We start from the raw sequence: 26,909 nt of genomic DNA, 5'->3' as shown, positions 1-26,909 counted from the left end.
GGAATACGAACCAGCACGGCGTGCCTTGGGAAATAATGATCGGAGGGTGAAGTGGCTCACTGCAGTGTCAAATGGTTTCTTGTTTCACGCGCTCATTTATTTATTTATTTGTCTCCTATTAGCAGCGCTTCTGAAGTGCACCGGTAATTTATGTGAGGATGTAATTGTGTTGACGGCGGATCGGTGTCACGGGGCAGTATTTATGTGAGTGCCGCTACGTGAAATATTTGTTCTCCTCTTGGCTCCCCTCTCCGCAGCGTTGACGTAGGCTCTTGTGGAAGTGCAGACAATTTTGAGAGCTGTTCTCAGTAAAGTCCTTACGGGTTTTTTGATTGTGTAACTGAAAAGAGCTCCTGAGAAGATGTAACAAGTCACAAGTATAGACCGGTCAGCGGAGGGCTGTCGCTTTGCTGTGTTTGATGTGCTTTCAGTCTGCTGAAGTAAGAAAAACCAAAGCTCCTGTTTTATGGGTTATTGTCTGACAACCAGGACTCACGGGGAGTATTTGACTGCCAAAGCTTTCTTCTGGCTTCATTTGGGCAAAGACTGCTCAAGTCTGAAAAAAAAATGCTCAAGTTCTTTAAATTGTGTCAATGAATTTCAACAAAAATTGCAGAGATACTTGCAACATGAGCTAAGGAGTTACTGACAAAAATGAACAACACCAAAGTTTGAGCAGTGCCTTCAAGTCCCATATTTCTGCTGCACGGTGGCAAGCGCAGCCACTACATGCATGTTTGGTGCTGTTACATGTTAATGCCAAATTCCTGGTGGATTTATGGACGTTTTGGTTCAGATTGGTGGCTCCTGAGGCCCCAGAGCAGCAAGGTGAGGGTGGCGGCACCTGACCCCTAGAGATGGAGGAGCGCTGGTGGAAAGCAAAGCCCTTCACAGGGTGGCTACCGCTGAGCTCACCCCACAGATGGGGAAGTCACGGCACAGGGGCAGTTTCCAGAAGCACCGACCTGCACTGTTGGGTGCGTAAACCCCCCTGAAACCTCCCTCTGACCATCCCCTGAGGCCTCTCAAACAGAAGCAGCGAGGCCGTGTGTGCTGATGGATGGCCTTGCATTTTTCTGCTGACACATTTGCAGGCAGAGGAACAGCATTGATCCGGGTGATCCGGGAGGTCTCTGCTTACATTGGGGGTGGAAAGTCTGCAGGGCTCGGGGCAGGGACCTTGAGAGCAAGCGTTCAGGACAGACGGACAACCACCCACATACCTGTGGTGCTGCAGGAGGGCTCGTGGCAGCACCTCACCCTGCTCAGCTGTGCTTTTTCCAAGAAGACTCTCGGTGTGAGACACAACACGTGTGCGGGAAGGCAGCTGGTGCCAAGGCAGCAAAGGGAAAGCAGCAGCAGCACTCCACTAATGTGCAGGGAGATTGGGCCAGGAGGACTCATCCTGCTCCTGCGGGAGGGTGGAGGGACAGCAGGACAGCACCAACAGGTCCACCAAAGCACTGCCCATGCAGGAGGAGGAAAGAGGCTTTTATGGTTCGTGGCGCCGCTGTTCCCGCTTTGGAAAAAGCTCCCTTTTTATGTGGCTGTGTAAATAAATGAGTTATAGCCCAAGTGCTGTGACTCTGAGAGGTTCCTACAAATGGATGGTGGGTTTTGACCACGTTCAGCTGGTGGCTTCAGATTGCTGAGGGTTCCGCTCTCAGTTGGTGTTTGGCTTTTACTGCATTTAAATCAGTGATTTTATGTAACTTTGGAGTATTGGCAAGCTTGCAATTGCTTTCTCTTCTGTTTTCTGGCTAAGCTTGTTTTTTTTTTCTAAGGGAATGAAGCTTACGTCCTTCATCCGAGTCTCCTGGTCTCACTGTAGCCAGGTCAGGCAGGGGTTTGGGACCCTCAGAGGTGATCAAAAAGCCTCCAAGTACTTCTGGAGGTAATCAGGAGGGCAGAAAAGAGAAAGTCTGTTAGTGGCTTTGCTAGAGACGAGTATGAGCCCCTCCCTCAGGCTTCAGTGAACCCACCCAGGAGGCATTATCTTCATTAAGCCCCAGATACAAGGGCTGCATCAATCAACGCTTGCAGTCAACCACAGGACACCAAGACGTGGAGCTCCCCAGAGAGGTGGCCATGGCCACCAGCGCTCTCCGTGCCTGTCAGCAGCTCAGCCAGTCCCTTGTAAAGCCCTGCCCAGTGCAGGCAATAAGCAAGGCTCTTTGTTTCCTTCTCACACCTGTAGCAAGCAGCAGAAGTTAGCACAGAAAGCAAATGGTAATGGCTCCATCCATTTTGCTCTTCCAACCTGTGCCTAATGCCTCATTCTCTAATTTTCGTCGCTCCAACTGCTTTGTTTTCCTTCCTTGCAATCAAGATAATGCAGTACAATATTGCACTAAGAATTTCAGCTATTCAATTACCTTTCAGAAGTTGACTTAATTGGCTCTTTAAGTGATAGCTCTCTTTTGTATGCAATCAGCACGACTCAAGGAGGGAACAGGAAGAGGGTAAGGACTTTGTTTCTAATCAATAAATAAAGGTCTTTGAAATAATGCTACTTGCAATTTGTACCACCGGCTAAATTACACCGAAGATGATAGTCTGTGCGTTCGATACGGAGCGCAGCTATAACAGAGCAATAAACCTTTGCTCTCAACAAGCGTGCGCACTACTTTCCTGTATGTTGCCAGCAAATCCAATTCTCCCCTTGGATTTTTTTCCCCCAAGTCTTAGAGAAAAGCAAAACAAAGCTGCCACAGAGCCTCGCACAGATGGTTTGGAAGAGGCTAATATGTAATGACTAATCATTTATTTTGCACCTTATAAAGTATGCAAATTAATGTGATACCTGATGATAAATAATTCAAAATGGAGATGCAAGGGGAGGTGATAGACAGAATGAATGTAGGATAAACCAACTTTTTCAAAAAAAAAAAAAAAAAAAAAGAAACAAAAAAGCTGAACTGCTTCAAGCTGTGATCTGTAGGCACAGCTTCGTGTTGGTGCATGTTTGCCTCCAGTGCTTGAATTCAGGGGACTTTTGGCCAGCAGGATGTCCAGAGCATGCAGACAGGAGCTGGCTGAGGTTGCAAACATCACCAGGAATCAGCAGGCTCAGGCCAAGCTGGGTTTTTATTGGCAAAGATGCTTTCTCCTTGATCCCTACCCATCCTGGTACGAGCTATTGGTGACTCTTTGGCACGGCGTGCTGGCTCCTGCTGCAGGAGGTGGTGGTGATGCAGTTTCACAGCACTGCTCCCAGGGGCAGCTTTAAGGCTGTTGCACGTGCCAGCTTGTGGGAGCTTCCATGGAACCGTGCAGGTAAATTGAGCTAGAAGCAGCTGTGCTACAGCATCCTGGCACAGCCCCATGTTCAGCACAGCCCCAGATGCCAGCAACCCCCTGGCAGCTGCTGGGCTGCTTCGGCACCGTGCCCAGGTGCCCTGACGAGGCTGTGACTGTCAGCTGTGGGCTGTGCTGGTCTCACCTCCACGTAGAAGTGGAACTGAGTGTGTGCTGTGATAGCAGCCACCACAGCATGAACATAGTTTTACCATCCAAGCATTTTCCTGCTGATCCCGAGTACTGGGCTGAGGCTGCACTGACTCTGCAGAGCCCCGCGGTGAGCATGTAGGGAAGGTGGGGTGAAAGAAGAAACTTTTTGGTTATAAATTCTCTCTGTGCCTCCTTTTGGTCCAGGAAGGGGCTGTTAGGATAAAGCCTGATATATTTTAACATCTGCCTACGAAGAATGTAGGATTTATCTTTGAAATGAAATTTGCCTCGCTGCACCGCCAGCAGTTTTTTTTTGGAGGAGCTATTTTTGTGAAATATAACCTGAGAATTCGTATTGGCTTAGCGCTTAAAGTGCAGCCGGGGGAAGATGGAATATTCATCTTTATTGTATTTGTTTCTCCTGTAATGAGACATTACTGTCTGTCGTAAAGGAAGCGGTCCCTGAGCCCAGAGAGCATGCCCAGTCATTTTCTGCTTGCTCCATTAGCTCGTGCACAGCTTCCAATCCTTTATGTGCGTGTGCTTTTCTACTTGCTGGAGCCTGCCAACTGCTCTTCTCGTTTGAAATCCATTCCTGTAAGGCTGGGTATTCCCGAAAGCTCTCAGTGCAGGCACCGAAGGTGTGGGTCTGGTTTGCCCGAAGCGCTTCCAACTTTCTGGCTTTCATCAGGCATCCTAAGAGCTTCATAGGACATCTCACCCAGGGCATCAAGTGCACGCAGTAATCAAAAATAAACTTTAAGGAAGAGCTAGAGTGCTATAAAAGTTACTTGAATTCTGATTTACACAGTCAAAGCACAGTACAAATTGCCTGGCTCGCTGTACCCTATGGAAATACCTCGTGCCCAGTGCTTGGGGCCGGAGCCGGTGCTGGGCGAGAGGCTTTCCCTCTCTGGCTTCTGCCTGCGACCTGCAGCGTTTGCCGAGCCTTTTCCTGTGGAATTAGCACATCCCTATCCGTTGTGTTGCTCTGCTTGGTTTAATCTATTGAATTTATCTCTGGCACTTTGCCTGGTGGAGACTGGTGGGAATGTTGCTAGCAGTGGCAGAGCAGGATGCCACTCTGCTTTTTGTTTTTATTTCCAGCAAAGCCATATACAGTCCATCCAGGGCCTCACGGCAAGGCTTTCAGTAACTCTCGAGCATGCACATACCTCCTGTTTAGGCAGGGGTTGTGGCCAGCCTGCTCAGAGTTTAGTGCGAGTTTATGTGCTTGTGTTAACTTCTGACTTAACTGTCCAATTCTATTAAAAATAAAAGGAACCGAGCCATTCTGGCACACTTTGTGAGCTACAACATTTGGAAACTCTTCAGCTTCTCTCTCTTCTCTTTCCTGATTTCTTCCCAAGAATAGTTGCAACACTTTTCTGTTTTAGGACTTTGCCTTCGTAATTACATCTGTGAAGATCCACTGGGATGGGTTATCCCACAAGTGGGATTATGGCCTTAAATGGAAAGTAAGCTGCCGCAACAGCCAAAGGTTGGGAAAAATATTATTGTGGGAAAACAAAGTTGTTAGATGTATTCCATGTTGTGGAGCTGCTTGGCCAGGAAATGCTTGTTAGTGCGGAGAGGAAATACTTGTGCTGTCTAAATGCTTGTTGTGTTCTTTTTTTTAATTGTCCTTAAAATAGGAAAACATACCTCTGCTGAAATCCATCTGATACACCCTCTGTACAGGGGACAGGAGGCATAAAAAAACATTTGAGGGAGAGGAGGAGGACAGCGTGTCTTCATGAACACTTTATTTGTTGGCTTCTGTCCCTCCCCACACCCTATACCCCCAAAAAAAGAATAAAAAGATGTTTACTATCAAATCCTTTAGCATTACTCAGAGCAATCCAAGAACAGACGGTTTCAGTAGCCTTGGAAATTTGACTCTTTCAAACTCTGAAATTCCCAGCCTTGCTGTACTGAAGCAAGAAGCAGCAGGGGGGTTAGGTTGCTCCCGTGCTCACGTATCTCTTGGGCAGCTGTAACAGAAACTAAAGCAGAAATTGGGGTTTCACAGTGTGCCCTGGGTGGTGACCCCCAGCCCCACAGCTGATGGAAGAGCCTCGGCTGCGGGAAGTGCCCAGCCACAGACACAGAGCACAGCTGGAAGCAGCGAGCTTGGAGTGCTGCTGCAGCCCCAGCCTGAGCCATTTGGACAAATTTACTTGTTGTGTGCTCGAGATGTCCTCTGAGCAGCGAGATGTGAGTACATGGGCTTGTTGCTGAAGAAGTCAAGGTTAGGAAATGCTCGTATCCATAAATCGCTGCCCTCTCCAGGAAACTGAACCAGCTTTTCTCTTTTTCCTTCTCCTCTGGAGGATCATGTGGCCCTTTCCCTTATGTGTTTTTATGTTAATAATATGTACTTCTATCTATTTCAAAGGTGGAAAGGGCCTCCGGGATCATTTAGCCTGACTTCTGATGTGATACCTGTCCCAAGACTCACTTTATATTTAAACTGAAGGATAACTGAGCGTATAACTGGAACACAGCTCTGAAGAAACCATCAGGATGTTTTTGGAGAGTTCATTATAAAATTGGTAATTTATGCTAATGGTTCATCACACTTATTGTTAAAACATGAGCATTTTGCATCAGCTTGAGGCTCGGGGAGAAGAACCCATCAGCTCTGTGTTTCAGGTACCATACCGCTAGCAGACGCCTGTTCTCCTCATGGTATCCATTACCCTCGTTAGGGAAGCTATGGGCATTAGCAGCAGGATGAATTTCCCTCCACGTGCAGCGATCTGCTCTTACAGCTTTATTTCCTTGTCTGCTGCCTGCTGCTACAGAACATATTTGTCTTACAGGTGTGCAAGGCTGTTCTGGCACCCTGGCTCCTGCTGGCTCCTGGGTGCTAGCAGAGCTTCAAGGGTAGTGGCTTCCAAGGCTGCCAGAACGTCGCTTCTCTAAGCAGGCTGTGGACACGGCCATCCACACTTACCTCCATACACAGTCACGATGTTATAGTTTATACATTTTGCTTTCCCATGACCCTCAATCTAAATTATGAAGTTCTTTGGGCAACCTTCCTGCTGCCAGCACCGCCGCCGTTCCCCTGAAGGGGCTGGAGATCCAGGATTGCTCCTGCCCGCCTGGCAGAGCCGGGGCTCACCCGCCTGCTGTGCTCAGGTCTGACGATGGCTGTGCAGCTCTGCTGCTGTGTTTGGCAGGCTGACTGCCCCATCTCGATGCTTTATCCACGAAAATGAAGAAAATTGGATTAGGTGTTTCACAGCAACACACAGCAGTGATCCTTCAGCGCAAAGCTAAAATGTGTACGGGAGGCTTTGGGGAGCTGGATACAAGGGTGAGTTATTGACCCAGAGTGATTTCTCACATTGATGTCTCCAAGGGACAAGCCAGCTGTTAAAAACTACTGTGTGTCCTCAGAGGACAGCCATCGGTACCAGAAGAGGTGCTGAGCAGCCCACGTGGCAGTGAGGGACCATTTGTAAGGCAGCATTCGGGTGCACCCAGGGGTACCCACACGGTGTGAGTGCAGAAATGCCTCCCCGGGCATCGCAGTAACACAAAACCTCTTTGTACAGAGGAAGCAGAGGCTCTAAATCTTTGTGTTGCAGGTTTTAAGGGCAGTTTCCATCTGGGTGAGCCATGCTGCTTGTTTTCCCCTCGCCAGGCCAAGCCCTGCTTCCCTACAGTGGGGTTTTCCCTCGATTTTTGACCTCCTGGCAGCCCCCAGGACAGCATGACCACAGTGAGCCCGCGCTCCTCACAGCAGCTAAACGTGTCAAATTGAATCTTTCTGCAACATAGCTTCCCTCTGGGCGTAAAGTCTGGAAAACTGAGCCACAGCAGCCCACATAGCAATTAGTGTTACCTTATATATGCCACCAGTAAAGGTAACCGTGTGTGAAATGCTGAAAAACCGAATGCATTTAAATAGACCTGTTCTAAGGAAATGAGATGCGGGAGCTGCATCTCCGCTCATGGAGAGCGTGAGGTGACTCTGCTTACAAAGGCCAGGACTAAACTGCATTTTAAGTCACAAAATTAAGCATCAGTGGTCTTGCAGTTCTGTGCTGCAGGAAGGGAAGCATCACTATTTTTTGAGGTTGTAAGCAGCCCGATGCAAGGCTGGGTGAGTTGTCCTAAAGCCGCTAGGTAAACGTGACCTGGCAGGAGAGCCCCACCTCTCGGGCTGTGGTTTTGGCTCTTGTCCAAAAGGGCATCCTCGTTCCCACGTGCTTCCAAGTCCTTTGCACCAGCATTCAGAACTGTGTCACCAGGATGCTCTGGCCAAAAATTGAGCCTGCAGTTAGGATGCTTCGTTTTCCAGCTGGACCAGCTCATGGATGTGGCAGGCCATGGGATGGTATGCATGCTGGCACAGAGTGGGGAGTGCTCTGCACGTTTTGGGATAATAAACATTTAATAAACAACCCAGGGCCTAGCAGTAAGACACCCACATAGTCAGCATCCTCCTCCCCAAGCTGTTCATTGTCTACCCTTGAAACGTCCTGCAGCCCCCCCGCGCTGTGCCATCGCAGCATCTGTGCTGCCTCACAGCGGAGCCGATCTGCTGAAATAAATAATGCTTCTGCTGAAATAATGCTGGCACGAGGCTGGTGAGCGTGTAACTGAGGCCTCGTGGCTCTGCTTCGGTCCCTGAGGGTGTGAGCAGGGAGCAGCCGAGTGACTGCAGGCTGCTGCTCCGGGCAGAGGCTGTGCTTCTGGGGCAGGTTTTCTGCGAGGAGAGGAGAGGAGGGAAGGGTTTTCTGCACTCCTTTTCTGAAGCCTGGCTGGTGTGGCTTTGTGGGAGGGGGTGTCAGCATTATTTGATAACCGTTTCTCGTGTTTTCTTGGCTGCTGAATGAGAAAAGGGAGAAGCAGGTCTTCCTTGTCTCTTAGCAGAATGTTTTTCTTCCCAGGAATTATCCTAGCATATAAAATGAAACAAGAGACCTCAGATAGCATCAACACTTATAGCTGGTCTGTGTGTGCTATTTAATGGCAGTGTCTTGTTTTTTCTCCGGAGAGAAGGAAATGCACCCCATTAAGTGCTCATGTTACGAGCCTGCACCCTGGGGGACAAATACTTCAAATATTAATGCTGAGTAATTTTTAAAAGGTTCTGTGTGAGTTTTATTTTAAGCATTCTGCAAATTATTTAAGACCACTAAAACAAAATGCAATTCAGATCAGCTCATCCCGTGATCAGTATGTGATGATTTGAAAATCTGCTTCTTCCCACAAGCACCATTGTGCATCTGATCAGGCATTGGTACAATGGGGAAATTGTAAGCTGCTTCTGCGTGTCTGTAGGTAGACACGATGTACAATTTACATAGGCAGGCAGTGAGTGAAGGGAACACTAAATATCCTTTCACTCCAATACAGTTGTATGCACTGCAAATGAGATACTCTTTTGGAAAAAAGAAGTAAAACCTGACTTGCATTGAAGTTCGCTGCTATTAACATAAACGGAGCCAGGGACTCCAGCCAGAACTTCTGTGATTTCCTTGATATCTCTGCGACTTAGTACAGCACTTTAACTTTTCCATATGTGTTCTCTGATTTATAACACAGCAGTACTTTATTTTGCTCTAGTAAAACTCTTTCATATGCTCAGCTGTGCCAAAAGCTTCATATGTTATTGATTAAACAAACTCCCCGTGTTCCAGGATTTGGGCTGTTCTGAGGCTGGTGGTAACTTCAGCGGAGCAATGACTGCGATGGTCATTTTTGACGGGAGGTGGAGAAGTGCCCCATCAACCAGTTATCAACCAGTTAGCCTCCAGTTTGCAGAGAGGAGCTGCTTTTCTCACCCCTACGGTCGCACCTCACCGGTCCATCAGCTGCCCGCAGCTCGTGGTCATCTAGGGGGGGACACGATGATGTTGTTGGCTTGTAGTGATGCTGGGAGGAGGATTAACAGGAATTTCATCTCGACTCCTTCACAGGCAATTAGCGACAGCTGCTGCTAGAGAAAGGGCGTGATGATTAACACAGTGACCTTTGCAAAGATCAGCTTGCCTTCTTGGAGGCATTCCTGTTGGATGGACTTGGGAGGGAAGCAGAGCCATTAGCGCTGAGGCACGGCACCGAGCGGAGTGCGTGGGCGCTTTGGGTTTCATTAATAACACAATTAGGTTGTAATAAACAGGGGTTTCCTGTTAGACTGCGAGGCATTTGCTGTGTTTCAGGTTTTTCTGTTTCTTTAAAGCACCAAGGATCAGCCTTACCAGCACCTGCAGGAACGCGGTCCTGCGCGCTCGGACATCAGCTCTTTCCTTGGGGTCGTTTCAGCTCACGGGGTTTTACTCACTGGCTTTAGCACTTGTGAGAACAAGGCGAAAGGGAAAGAAATGCACTTCTGTACCCCAGTGTGCTGTGTCCCCTTAAAAATCCTGTAGAGCTGCAATTATTTTGAGGTTTAATGACCCCTGATTTCTGTAATGCCTTATTTTGTTCACTTTCAGCATGTTTTTATTCCCCAGTCAAATAAAAAGTATTAAAAAAAAAAAAAAAAAAACACAACAAGAACAAAGCCTTCGCTTTCCAGTCGAGAGAAAATGCTTCGAAAGCTCTATTTGTGCTACGCAGGTAAATAATTAGATCGTTGATGAATTAGCTTCACTTTGAAGAATAAAGCTGTGGTGTTACTAATTAAGTTGTGATACGGGAGGAGAGGCGTGGAAGTTTGGGGCAGTTTGGGGATGAAGGGCACTGCCAAACCAGGGGAGCACAGGACTTTGCGACGATGCACCCACGCTGCTCGCAGCCCCATCTCCTGATGCTTCAGTGCTTGCTGCATCTTCCAGCTCTCCGGCCTTGTTTAAATTCCCAGTTTCTGTGTTTATCTGTGGCAGCAAGTTCAGAGAGATAATATGCTTTTTCTGCATAAGACATTTCCTTTTATCAGTTTGAAATTAACAATATTTGAATCAAATGGCCGCTTATTCCTGTATTTTGAGACAAGAAGAATAGAAGTCTGTGATATATTTTCATTATATCACTCTATTTTATATGCTTTTCATCATGAGCCCTATTATGCCCATTGCAAGATGAATAATCTCATATATTTTCTTTCCTCACAGAGCAGGGTTTTTTCAGCCCTTTGATCATTTTCATCACCCTCTTCTAAAGCTCCTTTTAAGTCCATAATAATACTCCTTTTCAGATGAGGTGAAGACTATTCTGGGATTAGGCAGCATCATTTTAATAATGTTATAATCTTCATGCTATTATTTTCTGTCCCATTCACCAAGCAGGCCAACATCTCTGCCTCCCTCGCCATCCCCTTTTCCCCCTGGATTGCCACAGAGCAGCACCAAGACGCTCTGATGCTCTGGTCTCCTTCCGAGTTAATGTTGTTAGTTAAGAACCCTGTGAAAAATACATTGATTCCCCTCTCCTCCCTGATTAATATTTATCTGTCAGCTTTGGTGTCAATTTGCCATTCCATTGCCTTTTCTCCGGGTCACTTGGTTGGTCTTGGGCTTTGACTAACTTATCTCTGTGTCACCTCTACCTTTTGCTACTTTACAAATTCATCTCTTTCTTCAGATCCTTACTAAATCTATGAGACAGTGGTTTTAATACCAAACCTTATGGCCTCCTCTTAAACCTTTGCTGTGATGAAAATTCACTGTTTAATACTGCATTCTTTCTCTTTTGATCAACGGCAGTGTTTGCCCTCTTTCCTTCTGCCCCTTCGCTGTTTTGCAGCAGAACGAGTTGCCATCTGATGGGTCTGCCTCGTTAAATCCCTCGGACAGATTGATAAACTCCCAGACAAATGCAGGGCTGGTTTCTTCTGCAGAAGCTGTTGCTGCCTTATGCCTTCTGGGGATTTCCTCCTTGTCACTGCTTTTGTTTGTGGCATGGCAAAACCCCGGGGGACCCGTGCTGATAGGGGAGTGTTTTGTCTCCTTCAGCGTTGTTCACCCATGAAGCTGGGCTGCGGGAGCAGTGCCCGAAATCTGCTCTGCTGGTGCCCAAGAGGAATCTGATGGCTTCTGGTACCTCCCCTGCCATCTGACATGGTGTAGGCACAGGTGATGGGCCCGTCCCTGGTGGTTTGTTAGTGCTGAATTTCTGCGTTTTGCTCTTGGTGCCTGCATCCCCCCAGGGTTCCACAGGCAGCATCTGGGCTTAGTGTGTTTTAGAAATGCTGGCTTTCTTTCATCCCATGCTGTATTTCTGATCACCTCTTTGGCCTCCCCTGCCCACCACAGTGACTCTGGGCTTTCCCCATCAGTGACCGTGGCAGCACCATCATGCACGACACGTTTTCTATGAGCTGGGGACCCCTGTGCTGCTTCCTTTCTTCCCCATCCCCTGCCCTGCCCGCCTCTCTCTGCACCTACAGCTGTTTTCCCAGTAATAATGAGCTTTCTAGTGCTGCTAAGGACCCTGCTTTCCATGGTACTCTGTGTCCTGGTGTTAACCACAAATTATAACAGTGCTAATGGAAAATGAATAAAGAAACTTGAAGTGTATTTTAATAAGCAGTGGCTAGAAAATATCTGTTGTGACTCAGTACCCCGGTGGTTTGGTGCATGGTGGTGTTCTGTCAGATAATGTTTGTTGAAGAAAGCAAGTAAAGCACCTGCATTTGCTGTGTGCTGGATGCTCTTTCTGATTACCAGGATGAAGCCAGGACCTGCCTGCCTGCCCTGGCAGCGATGGGCAAGGCTATGGAAGCACTGAGCAGCCACGGAGCTTAGCAGAAAGCCTGCCTGGGACCCCAGGCTGTTTGCAACCATGGGAGCCTTTTGGGATGTTCATCCTGCCCTTCCTGATCCCTCCTGCCCTTCCTGGTCCCACCTGGCAGATACAGCTCCCAGAGATTTGGCCCTGACCGTGTTTGATTTGTCCCAGTGGGTGCATATATCCTAAGCTGTCAAAATATTTATGGTTTTAAAAGACGAGCTTGAGGCTGCAAATATTAGCCTGCTGGCCCATGGAGCAGGAGGCTTCTCCCTGCGAGTGGGATTTCAACACCTCGCTCATCGTGCACAAGCACAGCTGGTGTTTCTTTAGACCTGAAGGACAAGACCTGCTTGATCTCATCCTGCCCAGCAAGGGCAGAGACTTTTGGGGGATATTTTGGCTGCTGAGCTCTCCCGTCTTTTTCCCTCCCTGCTACTAGACTAATTTTTTTTTACCATCTCTATTTGTGGGCTGTCACAGCTGTCACCTGCAGCTCCACACAGCCCAGCAGTCCCTTCCTTGCGGCTGTTGGGGTTGCTTTGGGATTCTGTTGATGACATGTCTCTAAAGCTAGTTTCTTCCTTCCACAGTCAAACCAGCAAATGGCAAAATTTAGCTTTTGATGGTATGAAATGTTTATGGTGGAATTATTGTGGATGGCTGTGTAGCTGTGCAAGGGCTGTCCCAGCTGTGTGCCACGGCAGCACCAACCTTTTGCACATCTCAGCAGCTGAACCGAATTCACCGACGCGGCACAGTCACTCCTGATACCCGTTTTAACGGTCCGGTGAAATCCCATTAGCAAACACCTAACGAACATCGCGATTCAATCAGGGCAGTCCAGAGCATGATGTGTGGAGCGGTGCCAGCATTATATAAATCATTAAACATCAAAACGTAAAATCGACGATCATCACCCAGGGCTGAGGGCGCCTGAACCTCGCTCCAGACGAGGTTGGGATGCTCGCTGTGCTCGATAACGTCTACGGAGAAAGTTCGGCTTTCTGCTCTCACTCCCCCTGTGTTGTGACTGACTGCGCTTGCTTTTGGCTGCTCTGTCCCTGGAAACTCTGGTGTTTGTGTTGATCGCAGCACTCGCAGCAGAAGGGTCAAAATGCGCCGTTACGCTCTCGAAGCCAAGATTTTATAAACAGATTAGAGGCCTGGGAGTTGTTTTGAGTTTTTAAGCAAAGTCTCTCAAAAGCCTTCCTAATGAGCGGCAAATCCAGCTAGCAGAGGCAGTGCAGGCTGGGCGGGAGGGAGGGAGCTGCCCATCGCAGCCCTGCCGGCAGAGGTTATCTGCACACAACAGAAGCACGGGCAAGTGCTCCCAAAATGTGGGTGTACGGGGAACATGCCACCCGCTCCCCGGGGGGCTGAACACCATTTGAGAGACAGAGCACAGGATTATAGGACTCTTGACTCTATGTATGTGTGTCCACATGGATGAATGACCCTGAGATTTCAGAGTGGGGGCTTTGTCAGCATTGGCCTGATTTTGCGCCCATCTGCTGTTTTAGGCTCAGATTAGGTTTTTTGCTTTGACTCAAAAACTGGAAGTGGAAAAGCAGTGGACGTGGGCATCCCAGCCCTTCCCTCTGCTGGCAAACCCGCTTCACCTCATCGTCACTTCAGCAAGAGCAAAGCCACATCATTCCTCTCTCCATTTGTGCTAAGCAGGTGCCTCTCCGATGGACTGAAACCTTTGGGAAGCCTGCAGCAGGTCAGCTGGGGGCCCCCGCATCAAAACCAAACCTTGGCAGCTGCTGCTGGGCACAGATGGGGAGAGATAACGGAGCCAAGGGAGGAGCCGATGCTTGGTCAGCGTGATGCTGGGTCGGCACGATGCTCAGCCGGTGTGAGGCTCGGTTGGTCTGATGCTCAGCCAGACTCCCAGCTCCATCCTGCAGGCTCCCACCTAGCACTGAATTTCTATCTTTATTAAAGCAGTGTATTTTAAGCCCGAAGCAATGTGTTATCTCTCAAGAAAACACAAGATGAGTCTTTTTTTTTTAATACAGTTACAGCGAGGAGTTTCTGTCCTGCAGCACTTGTTGTCAGGATATTTTAAGAGCTCTACCCTCTTGTGCTGGGTGGGACTACAGTAAATAGGGAGACAGTGAGCCTTGCTGCTTGGAAAGGTCAGGAAAGGCTCTGTGCTGAACTGCCACTACCTGAAAGATTTGTTCAGCCTAATTAGCAGCTAATCACTTCTGCGTCCAGCCTGGCCTGCAGATGTGGGAGCCAGCTTCGCCCCTGCACCCTGCTGCCCTTGGTGTTTTTTTGGGGCCCTCCCTGGGTTAGCAGTCGAGGGACATGCAAGGAAAGGAGCTTGTATCCTTGTGTCACCGCAGCCTGACGAGTGCGAAATGGCGTTACTGGAAAGTCGTGAGGAGCTGCACGCCCATCTCGGGCTTTGTCTCAGGCTGTTCAAGCTGTCACCGTAACTGGTCACGATCGATCAGCTTTTAAATTTCATGAAATTTTAATTAAAGAATGGAAAGCCAACTAAGACATCATAGGACAAGAGCACTGGAAACAAATACAATTTCACTTCCAACCATTAGCCGGAAAAGCAGCAAATGGTTGACTGCACATCACCATCGCAGCCTAATGAAAAGTACAGCTCTTGGCTTCAGCGGGCAGGTCATTAGTGCCTGAATAATCAGTGACATTTCCCTTCTCGGTCTGACACAAACGAAGTGCAGTGCTCTGGAAAAAGCCATTAAGCACAAAGCCCTGCGTTCTGCTCCAGGTACTGCAGAACGAGGCCTGATGCCTGCAGCAAGGACTCGTTCACAGACGCACAGCCCTAACCCTAAACCCAGGTGCACCAAGATCCTGAAGCTTGGTGCTGCCCCTTGGTCCCTTCAATAACACAAAGCGAGGTTTGGTCCTCATAGATGCAGCTACTAAACGATACGTGTGTGAAAAGCTCTCATCTGGACGATGTGGGAGCTTAGAGGTAAATTCTTACATCTGTGAGCTAGCACCAGGTAAAGAGCGTGTTCATCGTGTGGGGAATTTAATTGAAGCAGTGAGTCCCCAAGGTTGTCTGGGGGGCAGGGACCCCATGGGGGGGCGTTTGTTGTAGGCAAAAGCATTAGAGAGCGCTTGACTCAGAACGTTGTTGTCTTGGAAACTCTGTGCTTTGGAGCTGCGTATTGTTTGATCTTCAAAACACACTTTTTTTATTTGCTTGTGGACCCCAAAATAGAAATTGTTGATGCAGTCGGTGTATCTTTTTTCAATGGCTCTGGTTTATATTTAGCCCCATGCTGGAAGCTCCGGGGCCGTATTTTCGGTCGTGTTAGCTGTCCTGGCTGTGTTTGGGCTGCGGGTCTGATATTCGGTGGATAAACATGTTTTGGTGTGGTTCTGTGAGCTATAACCTTACTGAAAACACATGAACAACCACAGATAAACGTGTGTGTTTACTGAGTACACAAGTCTCATTAATAATGTGGTAAAAGTGACCGAGGAAAGTTCATTAATCAGTAACCAATTCCACTCCCAGCCATTGTACAGTCGGTTCCGGCTGAAGGCACTCAGTAGTTTTACTGTTTAAAAAGGGCGTGCCGACAAGATGTTGTCTTGAAATAAAATCTTTATTACCCTATCAAAAGTTACTTCTTTATTTATATTACATTATTATGCTTCTTTAAGGTGTGTATCCGGACACTTGAATTTATATAAGCACCCCAGCCACTATTGCCACATGATATTCTGTATTTCTCCCCCCATCACTCAGTGTCGTGCAGGCCCTCGCCTGCTTCCAGCCCCCAGCACTGAGCCACGGGGCCCTGTGGGGTTTTGGGGCACCGAGTGCTTCTTTCACCATAAAAGAGGACAGCAAGCACATTCTCTCTCACCACAGGCAGAATACGTATTCAGGGCTTGCATGAAGACTGGTAGGGCTGAATGAAAACCTGTGGGGTTTCTGTGGGCGCGGGAGCAGCTGTCTGTCTGTCCACCCCGTGGACAAGACCTCTCAGCATGCCAGGAGCTGCCTGTGCCTGCCATTCCTGCGGTCAGGAGCATCCCTTCCACAGCCGCTACAACCAAGCACTTTTAAAAGCCTCTCGAGCCAGCCTTGGCGGCTTGTTCTCCCTGGAGATGCCCCGTGCCATCTGGAGAAGGCCCCCGCGATGCCGCTGCCCTCGCCCCGATTATTCATGCCGGGCCATCTGCAGCAGCCGTGTCTGTGGCACAGCTGAGCACGTGGTGCCGGCTCCCTCCCCGCGAGCCCAAGGTTTGGCTTCTGCTCACCCTGCTGATAAACTGTCCTTTGAAGCAGGCCTTGCGAGGGAATTTTAGGGTCTTTTCTGTGGGAAGGAAAGCACGGGGATGTGGCACCGTGTGGCCATGGCCCCATCTGCCACAGCTTCAGGGCTGGTGTGCGGAGGTCCCCAGCTGTGTCCTCTCTCGGAGACCAGCTCTCATCTCATGCCCAGAGCTTTTGCTCTTAAACTCTTATTTTTGCACCACAAGGGAACCCAAGCAAGGTTCAAGGCGACTGAAAATATTTATATTCCTTGTTTTTTTTCATGGTTTTACCAGGTCAGCAACACCAGTACTCCCAGTTCTTTTTCTCTTGACTCCTGGTCCCCGCTGCTCGCTCCAGCAGTTGCCTTCTCACACACCCAAAGTGCTGGAGCTGCAGAGGGGCACGGTATTGCTCTTAAAATTAACTCCAGCAGCATGTGTAGCAAAGAAGAGCTAACTTGCAGAACTTTTTGCTGCATGATTTTGTTGCATAGTATCAGGTCATAGGTCTGTATGACCCAGGAACCCAAGTTAATGAGAAAAAGTCACTTTTTCGTTGTGGTTCTGTAACTTTGTGAAGGTAGGGAAGGGATGAATGCTTTTGCTTTTGCAGCTTGAAACCCTTCAGAGCATGGAAGAGAAAAATCCTCTCTTTCCCATCCGCAGGTGACGTTGTGGATATCTACCAGCGGGAGTTTCTGGCTCTCCGGGACCGACTGCACGCAGCCGAGCAGGAGAGCCTGAAGCGCTCCAAGGAGCTGAACCTGGTCCTGGAGGAGATCAAGCGAGCCATCTCGGAGAAGCAGGCCCTGCGGGATATCAACCGGACCTGGAGCAGCTTATCTGGTGAATAGCAGGAGCTGAGGATCTCGGGATGTTTTGAAGGTTGCTAGAGAGGAGGTAGAGAGGTGCGCGTGCGTGCAGGGCTGCAGGTAGGACGGTGCTCTTCTCCCTCCTGGCACCAGCAAATTGTGGGGCTCAGAGGGCTTGATTTGTTCTTTATTATTTAATACAATGAACCTGGGAACTCTTAAACTCCTGTTTAATTACAGGTGCATATGCATCATTAAACACTGAGATTTGCCTCTGCCAGTGATATTTGCCAACTTGCTTGCTTATAGTTTGTTTGTTTTTTTCTTGCAAGTCATACATACCGTTTCCTATGGCTGTACTGAATCCATATGGAAAATGGGTATCTGAAGACACGGGAGAGGAAGGAGTTAGACTGGCTGAGCACCCCTTGCCGATTTATTTGTTGTTTTTTTTAAGTTGCTCAGTTGAAGAAAATTGGATCTCTCCAGAAAGATCTGATTTGGCCTTCAGTTGATCTTCATTCTCCCCCTTCCTTCCCAAATATTTTGGGACTTCTCTAAGGCTCTCATGGCTCCAGCTGAACTTTAACTGGGTTTGTGGTAGTGTGTTAAAGGTTGGCCTGATTTTTTTATAACCCAGCAGTAGTCTCGGGTGGCCAGGCTGCTCTAAAAAGGCTGTTTGCCTTGCAGTCTCTTCCTACATACAGTTCCTTGCGTATTGATTCCCTTTTCCTTTTTAAGACGAAACCAAGTTAAAACTGTGGAATATCACCAACAAGAATGTGCTGCACCTTCCCACCATCTTCCATCATTTGCCACATTTGCTGTCAAAGGAGAACAGTCTGCAGCCAGCCGTGCATGTGGGACAGGGGCGCACTGGAGGTAAATGGGAATTAGTGCTGCTTCTGGTGCTCTTCCTCTCAGCTGGTGCCTGTCCCTGCCCTTTCCTCCGGGCCTGGCTGCGGTGCGGAGATGAGCAGGACTGGAGGAACGGCTGCATGCATCATGCAAGCTTCCTTGGTGCAGCGGCACATGGGGTGGGTAAGCCATGTAGCCTCTGCGAGCCAGGATGTCTGGAGGATGTCTGTGCTCTTGAGATGTTCTCGGTGCTTCTCTCAGATGTTTTTTGCTGCTTTCCATCTCCAGAGCGCTCTGGGCTTTGCCTATAAGGTGGTCAGATGAGAGCACAGTTTGCAGTGCAATTTGTGGAGACTCTAACCTGTCTTAGGAGACAAATCCCACCTGGGGTAGGACGTTGGTTCCCAGACAACTCCTGTCCCTGCTCCTGAATCCCAACCCAAAGCCAAGCAACCACCTGATCCCTCCTAAACTGAGGTGCTTCATCCATGGGTGGGTGTTGAAGAACAAGGGTGGTCTTGAAGTTACCATCACAGGCTGGAAAGGCCCTTGGGAGGGGAGGGATTTGGGGCATTTCTTAAGGCATCAGTCTTTGGGAGAGAAAAGAAGGAATCTCTGATTCCTTTCTATTTTTCATAAAGCAGTACAAAACCAAGTTTGCTGTCTGAATGGGCTCACCCTGAGTTAGGCATAACTAGGCTGCTCATGGCCGTGAACACCTTGGCACTCCCATGCCCCACATTTCCAAAATCAAGCCTCAGCAAGGCTGCGGGTGCGGGAGAGCCCATGGCCAACCACCCCTGCAGGTCCTTGCAGAGGCCGGGCAGTGCGTGGACAGCAGGTCCCGGCGGTCCTGGAAGTATCTGGTCACGATTGGTGCCCTTCCAGATGGGTGCACTGGGGTGCTACTGGTTGGTACTGGGCTGGGGCACTGGAGTACAGGAGCCCCACGCAGCCCAGGCACCCACCAACCTGCTGAGCACCTTTGGGTTTTAATGATGGAGCCGGGCACCGAGCAGGAGAACCACGAGGCGGTCACGGGAACTGCGAGAAACGCCTTGTCCCAGCACACCCCCTCTCTAAAATCTCTTCTTGGCCCTGGGCAGTGTCCGTCGTGATGGGAATCCCCAGCGTGAAGCGGGAGGTGCACTCCTACCTGACAGACACCCTCAGCTCCCTCATCTCCGAGCTCACGCAGCAGGAGAAGGAGGACTCAGTCATCGTCGTCCTCATCGCTGAGGTAAGATGGAGCTGGGCCTGTTGATCCTGCTTCCCTGGCCCTGTCCCACCAGGGCCTGACAGACTGAGTGCCAAATGGGATGGTGGCATACCTGGAGGCTGAGTCTTGCCACTGACTGGGGCAGATAGGCCCAGCCTTGGGCTGCTGTCCCACCAGGATCATGAGGTGCATCCCACCCAAAATGAAGCCCTGGTTTGGGCAGGGAAGGTCAGGGTGCGAGCAGGAATATGCCTCACATCGGCACCTACCAGTGTGGCACGTGCTTTGATCTGGTCTAAATCATGCTGCCTCTTGCAGGGTGCTGGAGTGGTTGTTCCCGAAACAAGCTGGAGTGGCCCCATGGCCACATCTCAGGGGCTCTCAGACTCCTCCTGCAGCAGCTTGGTTTCTCAGCCATACCTCTGAAATAGCTCTAATGCCTCTCTCCAGACCCAAGAGCCCACTTATTTGGGGCTGAGACTAATACGCTGCTTTGTACGCCTGTGTGGAGCCCAGAATCAGTTGCTGAATCCAGAGGCTAAAAAGCCTTGATACATTAATCCACAAGAGCTGCTTTTATCCACGGGTTTAGATGGTTATTTTTCTCCGTGGCTTTCCCCTCGGGATTATTTTTGTGAGCCTGAAATGCATTTGTCTTAATTTCCAGAAATCCAGTGAGGATGATAAACCTCAGTGGCGTGTTACTGGGAGCGGAACAAAGATAAACGCCTGCTTTTGCAGCCTCTTTACCCGTGATTTGACGTGTAGAGTCGCGTTTGGCTGCCGGGTCCCTGGCTGGTATTTCCATAACAGAGCTTGATCCTTGTTTGTCCCCTTGAGAAAAACCCTCCCTTGTCACCGTTGCAGCGTGGAGGCGCTGGCCTTGGCTGGTGACACACGTCCCCATATCACACGTGTCACCTCCACCCGGGGCCGGGGCAGCAGCAGCCGACCCCAGCTTCTTCACTGCTGCGTCTGCAGATCTGCCCGGACCCGCGGTCCCGGTCCCGTGATGGATGCAGCCTCCCAGAACAATACAGCCTCCAGGAAACACGCACATTTCTGCTCCTGGGTCTCCTGCCCTTTGTTCTGGGGTTTGTTTTCCCGGTCACCCTGCAAATGTTTTCTGGCCCGTGCAGATAGCGCCTCGCAGCGCCGCCGACCTTCACCTCCGAACCGCCGCAGGTTGCGGGGTGGGTTGTGGGAACAAGCTGTTGTTTTAGGACGAAAAGTGTTGAAACGAAGTTGAAATGAAAATGCGAGCATGTAAATAACCCCCTGTTTTTCACAAGAGGGGTGGAGATCCTCTTCCGCAGAGAAGATTGTTTGGATGAAAGCCAGCGTGTATAAAAAAAAAAAAAAGCAAATAGCCCAGCGGTTAACGCTTTGTGCAAACACCAGCAGGGGCAGAAGCACCAGCAGAGCAGGGGTGATGAGGCACAGGGTCTTGCATTTTCTGGTGTGCTTTGGCTCTGTGGTGGCTTGGGCTAACACCGGCCCCAAAGGAGGGCTCCTAGGAATCTGTCAGGGCATTAAAAGGGAAAAAAGGAGACACACAGATAAAGGATGGTGACACCTGAGGTGCTGACAGTATGCCCAGGGAATATTCCATGTGATTTCTAAAACACGGGGCAGGACAGGCTTGAGGCTGACCAATCTAACGCTGTTTAACTTTTGTTTTCAGACAGATGCGCAGTACACAGCTGGAGTGGCAGAAAATATCAAAAACTTGTAAGCATTTCTGAATGACTACGCTGGTATGCTCTGTGCCTGCCGTGGGGCAGCTCCTTTAAGGAGAAAACACGCTTTTTGCAACCCTTTTGTATCGCTGTTGTTGTTTGCTTTGTTTTCTGTTCTGGCCTGCCTTTGCTTTTGCTGCTTCCAGTTCTGCTTGTTCCAAAATGTGTCCCATATGTAGCTTCCAGTAGGCTGCTTTGTGCGTGCAGTATTTAACACACATGGCCGTGCCATTCCGTTTTGCTCTTTCTGTGCTGTGGCGTCACGAGAAGATGGATTATTTAGATTTACAATAATCCTGGCAATTGTTTCCGTGCCTTGTGCAGCCCTCTACCTGCTCTGCGGAGTCAGAGCAACTGGGCGGCGTGGCAAGCACGCCCAAATGCTAGTGCCTTAGTTTGCTTTCAAAAATCCATGTTTGGTTTTGCTTCCCTCTCCAGCCTGTTTGTTTTTCCCATGCGCTAGGCGACAGTAACATTTTTCCCTCCTGCTAGCTGCGATTCACATCCCAGAGCCTTCAGTGGCTTTTGCAGCGCCGTGGTTGCTTCGTCTGGGGCTGCTCGGGCAGCAGCCGGCGGTGAAGCATTAACCGTGAGCCAGGCCAGGCCTTGCCAGCATCAGAGCTCAGAGGCAGAAGAAAAAACGGGGAGCGAAGAGGCTCTGCCCGCAGTCCAGCTCCTGCGATTGCATGTTTCCAAAGGCTCGCAGGAACCATAGCACAAGAAGGAGGCTCCGAAGGGCAGCGCATCCGACCAGCGCCCGTCCCCGAGCCAATGATGGGCGAGGGGCTGGGACAAGCGAAGGGTTGTGTGCTGGGCACCGGGAGCAGAGCTGAAACAGAGCCCTCCATCTTGCTGTGCAGAGGCTGGCAGAGCTCCCTCCTCCTGCCTGCTGGCTGCGGGACGCACTTAGCGGGGATAATGGGCTGATTGTCTGCGGCAGCCTGATGAAATTACCGGGCGCCCGCTGCAGCAAGTGCTCTGCGGAGATGGCCTGCGACTTTAATTGGCTTAATGATTTTATTTCTCTCCCCACCCCTGTTGGCTGACATGATTTTTCTTCCAAATGGAAGCGAGGTGGTGTGGGGACAGGGTGGGCCGAGCTCACGTTGCAGGAGGGGGGAAAGCAGCCGCTGCCTCGCTGCAGGTTTTGTCCACTTCTGCTTCGCCGCTGTGTGAGGAGGGGAAGCTTCGGAAATAGTTGGAAGTCTTGCCAGTTCCAGGAGGGAATAAGGAAGAGAAAAATAAGTGAGAAGTTTTTGGCATTCTCGCTGCTTTGTCTCCCTCTGCCACATCTCCCATCCTCCAGGCTCTGCACAAACAAAGGAAATCAACCTTGCACCAAATGTTCTCAAAAAGGGCAGTATAAAAATAACTGGTTTTCCTGCTTATCTCTGGCAGTTGCAGTAATCTCTGGGTATTGCTTGCAGCTCTTGTGTAGGTACATATTTTTCAGACAAATGAGATTGTTGTTGTTGTTGTTTGGGTTTGACCCTTTAAAGGCTTCTTAACCACATTACAGGGAAAATATATGCTGATTTGCCTAGGTAGAACTCCCGCTGGCTATCCTAACTACAGCACAGCGCGGTGCTTTAAGTAACTTATCGGAAAGGCATAACATAATCTCTGCAAAATGGCTTTTAATTACTAACACACTCAGAAAATCTCTAAGTGTCGGTAATGTCAGCAAGTCCTTCCTTTGGTGTGCCAGTCTGCTGGGCCCTTTAATCCTGTCGAGGGGACTCAGTGCGTGTGGCTTCTCTCTAAGGCTGCCCCGTGTTTTCATAAGTGCCACAAATACCAGGCAGTGCCTCTGGGACAAGCTGTGGGCTGCTTGGGCAGAACTTTGGGCTGGTTTCTCAGTGTTCCCACTTCTCCTGTCCTTTATCTCAGCTGTCCTGGGTGCTGGTACAGACCGCACCATGTCTGTGTGGCCATCCTTTAGGAACGTGCTGGGACTCTGCCACCCACCAGGCAGCGCCACTTCTCTGCAGCCCCTGTTGACCTCTCCAGTGGTGCCCTGCTTTCTCAGCACACCAGCTTTGTGGCACTGCAGAAAGCACTGAGCAGTTCAGGGAATCAGGGAAAATGGTTTCTCCACCAGTACCGAAAGTCATTCCCTCTTGCTGGCGTCTGGGGCAGGCGGTGCACTTATGGGTCACCTGCAAAAATGATTTGTGTCACCAGCCCGGCGTGCCACCAGCAGTCAGCGTGTGTGCCAGGGATGCTAGGGGAGCACATGGGCTGCCAGAGACCATGGGAGGGAGCGAGCAGCTTTAAATCTTGGTGACAGTCCCCGCTGCTGTCCTTCGGTGAGGGTGGAGGTGCATTGGCTGCTGGGGAGGTTGTTCTTAGAGGCTGCATTTTGTGTTTGGTTCTGCGGCTCAGTGTTTACCCAGCGAATTGCTCAATGAAATGGTATGTCAAGTGTGGAGGTGTTCATTCTCTGCTGTCTTTCTCCTTCAGATTCCCAAAGGAAATACACTCAGGTCTCCTGGAGGTAATTTCCCCCTCTCCGCATTTCTATCCTGATTTCTCACACCTGCGAGAATCCTTTGGGGACCCCAAGGAAAGAGTCAGGTAAGAATCAATGAACTTAAGAGCAAGCACACCCTGAATTAAGTCTTCCCTTCAGACTCCAGCAGGAAAAGCTCTTCTGCAGGTCCAGGCGAGGCCCCAAAACTGGCTTTATCCAGGGGGAAGGACGTGGTGTGGGGGGATACAAGCTGGTGGCAGCCTTGCAGTGCTCACCTTGAGCTGCAATGTTTCACCAAGCTATGGGGTGGCCTTAACCCAGAGCGTGCTCCTTTTGGCAGTCCTTGAGCTGTGCAGCAGCTCGGAGCGGATCATTTAGAGTCCAAAAGGAGCGACTGCATGCCACCCGCTCCTCCCAGCTGCCACCAGGCCTCCGTCAGCTTCCCTTTGCCTTTGTCTGTTGCAGGTGGAGGACCAAGCAGAACCTTGACTACTGCTTTTTAATGATGTACGCCCAGTCCAAAGGCATATATTACGTGCAGGTAGGTTTGGTGCTGGGGGCAGAGAGGAGGTGGGTGTACATGTGCGTACTGCAGCTTGCACCCAGCTGAAGAAGTGCGTGTCCTGGTGTGTGATGGGGCTGAGCTCACAGTAAAAGCTGGCCTTTGTGTCAGGCCCTACATCCCTGTGCACATTTTACATTGAATCACACACTTTTTATTTTTAAAAGTTAATCTTGCATTTTTTTTCGTGCTTCTTGGTGATTCAGCCATTCCTGTGCGTGGCTGGGCTGAGCATGCCAAACCCAGAGGCTGCTTTCCTATGGGAGTGAGGCCCTGGCCAGTGTGTGGCTGTGGAGGGGTGAGTCCTCCTGAGGCCTGCACATGCATGGTGTCACGGTTTGTGGAGGAACATCTAACCTGAACCTCTTCCAGCATTCATTCCTACCATCCATCCCTCCAGCTGATGGGAATAGGTGCTGCCAGACGCTGCTGTGTGTGAAGCATGGCTTGGCAGACGTGGCTGCTGAGTTTTGTGATGGCCAGATAGTTTTCTAAGATGCTTCACACTTGGAGACCTTTCCCCTAGGGAGGGCAGGAGTCCTTGCTTTGTTTACCTGTTACACTGGGTGAGGATCTCCTTGGAGAGCCTTCCAAAATAAACTAGGTCTGCCAAGGCTTTCCTCCACTCTACAGCAGGACTGCTCTGCAGAGAGGCTCTTACTGGAGCCTGGACGTGTCATTGGCACTGAGTGTCCCTTCCTCTTGCAGCTGGAGGACGATATCGTGGCCAAACCAAACTATCTCAGCACGATGAAGAACTTTGCCTTGCAGCAACCCTCCGAGGAGTGGATGATCCTGGAGTTCTCTCAGCTGGGGTTTATCGGTAACGTCTCCCCCGCGCCCCCATCCCAGCAGGCACAAACTCCTGCTGAGTCCTGTAAGCAGTTAAGCTCCTGGTCCAACACGTCGTCCCCATGAGATGGTCACATACTTGGACTCAGTTCCCCCTTGTTTTTGCAACAACACTTATTTTTGCACAGCTGATGCTGCTGATGCTCACTTTTAACAAAAATAAACCTGGTCGGTGGCCCACCAGACAGCCTGACAGCTTCGACGTGAGCAGTAGCTTTTAGGCTGGATGGGATCTAGTGTTGCCTAACAGTGTCCAAAAGGAAGTTTACATCAGCACTGAACTATTTTGGGAACAGCAGTACATGGTTGCAGTAGCAGCTTGATCTGTTATTCTCGATACTGGTTTGACTGGCTTAAAACTTCCAGTTTTTGGGGCAGGAAATGGTCTGTCCTACAGCTGGCTGGATGTTTTTCAACCTTATTTCTCTCTGCTGAATGGAAGAGTTTTAGACCTTTTGGTACTGCTGTGACCTGAGACACTCATGCTTTCTAGTTCTGCCATGAATACTAAATCCAGAGCTGTATTAGCAATGCCAGCAGTACTGGTACATAAAACAGAGCTGCATGTTATTTCGTTTACGTAGAGAGACAGACACATCTGACCTCCACAGCCCGGTCTCCCAAGTTTTTTCTTCCCAGCTCTCATTCTTGACTGTCTCCTGCAACAGCTGCTCTCTCTTCTCCCTTTTCTGTGCTGTAGGAAAAATGTTCAAGTCTCTGGATCTGAGCTTGATTGTGGAGTTCATACTGATGTTCTATAAGGACAAACCCATCGACTGGCTGCTGGATCACATCCTTTGGGTGAAAGTCTGCAACCCCGAGAAGGACGCAGTACGTAAATAGCCTCCATTAAGGAGAAAGCTCCTTTTGTGCGTGGGCAAGCATACCCTTGCTCTGTCCCTCCAGAGGTCATTTCTGCGAGCTCTGGAGCTAGCTGACTTTGCACAGAGCCTTGCTGCTCCTGTGGGCATCCTTCCGGATTGTGTAGGTCCCAGGAATTCAGCCCTGTGTGGTCTGCAGCTGTCAGAAAAGGCGTTATTTCTGCGGCTGAGCACCCACAGGCTGCTCCAGCGGTCCTGCAGCAGAGCAGCCGTCCTGGCACGCTGTACCCCAAAATAACCTTTGGCTCGGAGCTCACATACCATACCTGCCAGGAGCACTCGCGGGCTGCGCTCAGCTGACCCGCAGCCACCCGCCCTGCTTCCTGGAGGCACAGTGCTCGCAGGCATCTCTCCTGGGCTCCTGCTGGGGTGGGAACAGTGAAACAGGACCTGCTCCGTGCTCTGCTGCTGGCGGAGCAGGGTCTGTGTGACACCTTGCGGATGGCAGCAGGAGAAACCCCTGCACCCGGGGATGTTTGAAGCCAGAGCAGCAGCAGCGGGGGATGAAACCGAGTGGGAAGGGCAGAGGAGGAGTGAGAGCGAGCACGAGTGAAATGAGCTCACTGCCAGCTCCCTCCTGTCTCCTCCCTGAGCATACTGTGTTCACTCATGCACTGGTTGCGTTCTCCCCGACAGAGAGTGAGCAGCTGAGTCGCAGTGGCCCAGAATAGTTTCACTGCTTGGAGCCAGCAGCGTGGGAGGGACCTGCTGGCCACAAGGGAGCTGCTGGCACATGCCAGGGCAAGCAGTGGCTCCTGGGACAATACCGCATTTGTGCAGGAGGGTGGCAGGGCACCCTCAGGGCTCAGGTCTGGCAGAGCAGTCTCCGGGCATCTCTGGTGGCTCCCAGTGTCCCCAGAGCCACAGGCAGGGTGCTGGGATGGAGCTGGGAACAGTGCTGCTCCCTCTGCCCTCCCCTTAAAGCCCCCAGCCCAAGCACTGGTTAAATGCGGGTCCTACCTCACAGCCAGGTCTGTTCAGCTCCAGCCTGGCAAAGTCCTCGTGAGGTTTTCCCAGGGGCACCTGCAAGCCTCTTAAATGTGTTGCCTTTTTAAAAATTAACCTACTTTCCGTGTGGATTTCTGGCTCCTTTTCCCCACTGT

At 50.1% G+C, this 26,909-nt stretch overlaps 1 protein-coding gene across 1 annotated transcript in view; it reads left to right on the top strand.

The window, feature by feature from the left end:
- The window catches only part of MGAT4B (alpha-1,3-mannosyl-glycoprotein 4-beta-N-acetylglucosaminyltransferase B), a 43,423-nt gene that overhangs the window by 11,654 nt on the left and 4,860 nt on the right, over positions 1 to 26,909 (top strand). Inside the window, exons 2-9 of the mRNA XM_084535613.1 lie at positions 17,077 to 17,256; positions 17,964 to 18,104; positions 19,187 to 19,320; positions 20,984 to 21,030; positions 23,502 to 23,615; positions 23,977 to 24,052; positions 24,782 to 24,896; positions 25,626 to 25,756. Of these exons, the coding sequence (XP_084391739.1) occupies positions 17,077 to 17,256; positions 17,964 to 18,104; positions 19,187 to 19,320; positions 20,984 to 21,030; positions 23,502 to 23,615; positions 23,977 to 24,052; positions 24,782 to 24,896; positions 25,626 to 25,756 (938 nt within the window). The remainder of the gene's footprint in view (positions 1 to 17,076; positions 17,257 to 17,963; positions 18,105 to 19,186; positions 19,321 to 20,983; positions 21,031 to 23,501; positions 23,616 to 23,976; positions 24,053 to 24,781; positions 24,897 to 25,625; positions 25,757 to 26,909) is intronic.

Source organism: Aythya ferina (assembly GCF_964211825.1).
Source record: "Aythya ferina genome assembly, chromosome: 14".
In the NCBI taxonomy this organism is placed as follows: Eukaryota; Metazoa; Chordata; class Aves; order Anseriformes; family Anatidae; genus Aythya; species Aythya ferina.
This window is presented reverse-complemented; position numbering and strand designations above follow the sequence as displayed.